Source organism: Octodon degus, unplaced genomic scaffold (genome assembly GCF_000260255.1).
Source record: "Octodon degus isolate 3935 unplaced genomic scaffold, OctDeg1.0 scaffold00056, whole genome shotgun sequence".
In the NCBI taxonomy this organism is placed as follows: Eukaryota; Metazoa; Chordata; class Mammalia; order Rodentia; family Octodontidae; genus Octodon; species Octodon degus.
The window spans coordinates 9155271-9160507 of NW_004524632.1; the positions used below are offsets into that span (position 1 = coordinate 9155271).

The following is a 5237-nucleotide window of genomic DNA, read 5'->3' on the forward strand; positions in this document are numbered from 1 at the left end:
TTTTTTTTTTTGCGGAACCGGGGATTGAACTCAGGCCCTTGTGCTTGCCAGGGAAGCGCTTATTCTACTGAGCCATCTCCCCGGCCCCTTTTTTCTTTAATTTTTTTGAGACAAGGTCTCACTGTGTAGTGTAGGCAGGCTGGCCTTGAACTCACTGTATCCAAGTTGGTGATCCTCCTGCTCCAGCCTCCCGAGTGCTAGGATTACAGGCGTATGGCACTGTGCCTGGCTGCAGTGGCTCCGTTTCAATAATGAAAACTCAGAGTCTTCCCCTGCTTCTGTTTGCCATGTCTCATAGTACACTTGTCCTTAAGTCCCTCCAGGGCGGAGATTGTCCTTTTTCTATAGCTAGGCTAGCACCCCAATGTTGGGCATGAGGGGAAACATCTATAATCCCAGCTACTTGGGAGGCTGAGGCAGGAGGAACATTGTGAGTTTGAGACCAGGATGGACTACAAAGTGAGCGCAAGGCCAGCCTGAGCTACATAGGAAGACCCTGTCTCCAAAAGACGAAGAAGTAGAACTGTGCTCCAACAGTTGCCAGTCAATGGCTGGATGTTCAGTGTGAAGCCAGCAAAGCGGTCAGTGTCACTTTCCAGAAACAGAGGGAGTGCAGGGGCAGAGGCAGTTGCGAACTGCGGCCCAGGCCTGACAGCTTTCTCTTACCCCTGAAGCTTCCTGCACGCGCGGCTGCGGACAGCCACTCTCCGGCATGATGCAGACGGGCAGGCTACGCTACTGAACCTGCTGCTGCGGAACTACCTGCACTACAGCCTGTACGACCAGGCGGAGAAGCTGGTGTCCAAGTCTGTGTTCCCGGAGCAGGCCAACAACAACGAGTGGGCCAGGTACCTCTACTACACAGGTGAGCAGCGGCCGCCACAACCTCGGGGGAAGGGCGCAGGCTCACCCCTGGACATGAGCATTGCTTTTGTTTTTGTTTTTTGAGTCAGGGTCTCATTATGTAGTGCAGGCTGGTCTTGAACTCACTGTGGAGCTCAGGCCTCAAACTCGTGACAATCCTCCTGCCTCAGCCTCATGCTGGGATTGCTGGCTTGCACCACCGTGACTATTTCATGCAGATTTTCTGAGGGTGAATGTCCAGCAGCCTGGTTTTGCCAGACTCGGGTGACACTGCCTTCCTGACACTGTCCTGTCCTCCTCCAGGGCGAATCAAAGCCATCCAGCTGGAATATTCAGAGGCTCGGAGGACAATGACCAATGCGCTTCGCAAGGCCCCACAGCACACAGCTGTGGGCTTCAAACAGACGGTGAGCACCCTCGACCTCCTGCTTCTCGCCTGCCACCTGCCGTCCACTTCCAGTCAGGGCTTCTGGAACCCTCTGTGCCCCGCTGCCCTCCTCAGAGCATTCTCCAGAGAGGCCTGGAAAGACTCCTGAGCCCTGCTTCCTCAACAGCCCAGCCCACTGGTCCCCGTCAGACCCACATTCTGTCCTGGGGTCGGTGCCGTCTGTGGCTGGGGAACTCAAGTTCCAGGGTGATGGGCATGGGTGCAGATGGAGCTTGGCCAGGGCAAAGCTGGTGCCTGGCAGGGAGCATGTTGGGCCCTGGGAGGGACAAGAATGGGCAGGAAATGGCATCTCTAGGGCAGAGATGGAAAATTTGTCCCAGAAAGAATTTTAGGCCTGGTAAAGTCCCAGAGGAATATGGGAGCCAGGGCTTGAACCCTGCAGCCCCCCGCCCTCTGCTCCTGTGGCCTAGCAGTCAGGGCATCGACCCCTGCCCTCCAGGCAGCTTCTGCACGGCTGGCCTCACCGTTCAGGAGTGGTGTCGAAGCTCTAGGGGTGCAAGGTGACGGCATCTGCACCACCAGCTGCTTGGGGGTTCACGTGATCACACATAGAGGGTGCCTTGCATCTGCAGGACGCCAGGCTCAGTGGCTGGCCTACAGCCTTCCCCTGTGGGTCACTTCACCTTGGTCGCCTGGCAGAGACCTCATCTGCAGACGTGGTCATGTGTCAGGACCCTAGGGGTTGTCCGGTTACAGAAAACAGACCAAAGGGGAAGAGGCGGCACAAGGGGGCTAGGCGGTTTCTCACACTGGCGGGCTTCTGCCTAGGCTCGCCCCCACAGAGCCAGAGCCCCGCCCAGCGGGGTTTCGGAACTTCTAAGGGGAGAGCAAGTGGGGAGGTGAAAGGCAGATGTGGGCACCTGAGTGGAGGGCTGGGGTCACGGCTTGCTGCAGGCGTGAACAGCTCAGGGGCCCTTGCAGGGCCTTCAGTTACACAGGGCCTTGAAAATGGGGAACACACGAAGGAAGGACGGACGGAAGGAAGGAAGGCTCTGATGCTCCTTGCTTGGACATGACCAGTAGGTTTTTTTCAGCAGATGTTCTTGGGCCCTCTAGACAGGCTTTTATTTAAAATTTTAATTTCCCTTTCATTTTTCCCTCTTTCAATTAATAAGACAAATCCTTTTCAGAGCTGCTGGCATTTAAGGCTGTAGAGGAGGTACCTGGCCTGAGGGTCATGTGGAGGCTAATGGTGTTAATTTGCTTTGTAATGAGGTAGTGGGCCAGCTTCATAAGCAGGACCTGTTAGGAGTGCGAGCAGGGCCTGTTAGTGGCCCTCCTGGAGCTCCAGCCATGGCTCTGTTTCCCAGAGAGCTCCGCCGGGAGGCGCCGTGGGCCGGCCCGTGTCAGCCCGCTGCCTTACTGGTCCCGCCAGTGGCAGGCAGTCTTCCCCAGGCACACCAGACTCGTTAGCACTTGTTAAAAGCTGGCAAGGCTTCCCTGTTGAGCAGTGGGAAGGGCCGCTGCAGCTAAGGAGTCAGTTGGGCCCTGTGACGAGTCAGGCTCCCTGAACAGCTGTAAAATCATCCCGGCTGGGTGCCCAGGTGTAGGTACTGTGGTCGGCCCCCGCCCAGGGCAGTGCCACTGAGGATTAGACTCCCTGCTGTTGCCGACCTGCATAGGCAGAGAGCTTGGGTGCCAGGTAGGCAAACAGAGACTCATTTTGTGCCCGAAAGCACCCGATGGACCCCCGTCAGCGCAAATAAAAAAGGTTCCAGGAGGGGCCATCAGGGCATGATGTAGCAATCAGAATAGCCACATGAGCAGCTGAGATTTTGGTCTTGTAAGGGAACCCAGGAGGCCCATCTCATTCCCTGTACCTCTGCTGGGTGGGGCTAGAGTTAGGGACCTGGGCTAGAAGTAGGGTTAAAGTTAGTGCCGCTTAGGGTCAGGCCAAAAGCATGGTATGAGAGCGCAGTAAGGGATACACAGCAGCAGTCACTGCCCTGTTCAGGAGCTGCCTGTTGGAGGACCAGTGGGTGCTATTAAGTAGGTGCCATGGGTCTGGTACGGAGGCCCTGCTTGGGACATGTTGGAGTGAAGTGCCGGGGGCACCACCAGGAACAATGGCAGCTTCAGGGTAAGGATTTTTTTTTTTTTTTTGTCTTCTTGAGATAGCGTCTTGATATGCAGTTCAGGCTGGCCTTGAGCTCACTTTGTAGCCCAGGCTGTTCTCAAACTCAAAATAGTCCTACCTCAGTCCAAGTGCTGGGATTATAGGCGTGCGCCACCATGCCTGGCACAGGGTTAGGGATCTTGACGCAGGCCGTGACAAAACCTTTTTAGAGATTACTGTCATTCTCAGATCCTTTCCCCTGCCATCAACTTGGAGACCAATTTGACACCCTTTTAGCCAGTCTTTGACTGGGGTCAGGCATTGTATAACTTAGCAGATTGCAGGTTCCTTGTTGGCAGTTCAGGCAGGATGAGCTGAGTAAAAGGTACTTTATCCCACGGGAAGGAGCCAGCCCCGGCAGTAAAGGGTGTGCAGCCCTAGTGAGGACAGAAGTTGTTTAGATCCCAGCTGTGTAGCCCCAGTTGCAACATTCACCAGCTGATCCCATTGAAGACAGACACTTGTTAGTGATCTGAAATTCATGTTACCAGTCTGAACCTCTGCAGCCGGAGCCAGGTACGAGGCTGGCCATGTGGGGCAGGCATCAGAGTGCAGATCCAGCAGCCTGAGAGTGTCCCATCTGGCTTGGCTAGGAATCTTCAGAGTGCCAGCCAGTTGGATCTAGTGCTCCCAGGCCCTGGATTTGCGTGGCAGGCACACGGGTTCAGCAGGCTGAGGAGGGCTCACAGGTTGGTGGCAGCGTCGCCTTGGCCCTAGGAGGAGCAGTTCACACAGCACAGTGGTTGCACCAGTGTAGAAGAGAGCAGAAGCGACCTTATGGGGGCCTTTCCAGTCCCCTGAGGACAGTGCCCCAAGTCTAGCGCAAACACTGAAATTAACAAAAGGAGAGGGACCAGACCCCAAACTGGGTGGCAGAACACGACTCCCGTCAGGGCAGACACTCTGGTGGAAGGTGTCCGTTCAGCCTCAGCTGTACGCAACCCCATGGGCTTGTGGAGTGACAGGAGGAGGGCTTTCAGTGTGTCATCCCCTCAGGGCTGTCCTCAGGGGAGTTGACCTTCTGGAGAGGCTTTGCAGCAATTGTGGGATGAGCTTTCTTGGTCTGAGAATGGTGAATCCATGGCTGATCTCAGAAGCCTCTTGCTGTGGGAGTGGTCAGAATACTTGTGTAGGGCCTCTTAAGGTGGGTTGTAGGGGTTCCTCTTTGCAGTCTTTAACCCACGCTGGGTCCCCTGGTTGAATGTGTGGGGGTCCCTTGGGGATGTCTGCCCTTTCAGCGCTGTTCTTGTGTATTTGAGAAAAGGTTTTCCTAACTGTAAGTTGTTCTTGCGGAGAAGTGTTACCTGGCTGACGCAAGTCTCCTGGAGACGCTTGATTCTAGGTGGGGGTCTCCCAGGCCCGACTCTGAGGGCGCGAAGCCCAGGCCTAGTGAACATCACACTCTGAGGAGGGCCACGGGAAGCACATTTACCCATGGTGCCTACGTTTCTTGGTGACAGTTACTGTGAACTTCAAAGTCCTGTTCATCGTTTAGCTTTTCCAGAGCTTTTGTGGCCTGCGTGCTGTCTGGAGGTTCCGTTTGACGTTTAATTCTTTAGTCAGTTTCTGGGTTGTTTCTGTGATGAGTGCAGATCCGTTATCACTGCCTGTGGTTAGAGGCAGCCCATAGCTGGGGAAATGTCTCCTAGTAACATCTACAGACCTAGTGGCTTTCTCTGTTCTAGTGGGAAATGCTTCTGGCCACCCAGAATAAGTACAGATGACACCTGGAGATGTCTGTGACCCTGCATGCCTTGCTTGTCTTTTAAAGTCTATCTGCAGGTCTTGTAAAAGGGGAAAGTCCAGGGC

At 55.0% G+C, this 5237-nt stretch overlaps 1 protein-coding gene across 1 annotated transcript in view; it reads left to right on the plus strand.

The window, feature by feature from the left end:
• Positions 1 to 5237, plus strand: part of Psmd3 (proteasome 26S subunit, non-ATPase 3) — a 16481-nt gene that overhangs the window by 5812 nt on the left and 5432 nt on the right. The window contains exons 5-6 of the mRNA XM_004633716.3: positions 671 to 865; positions 1168 to 1271. Coding sequence (XP_004633773.1) covers positions 671 to 865; positions 1168 to 1271 — 299 coding nt within the window. The remainder of the gene's footprint in view (positions 1 to 670; positions 866 to 1167; positions 1272 to 5237) is intronic.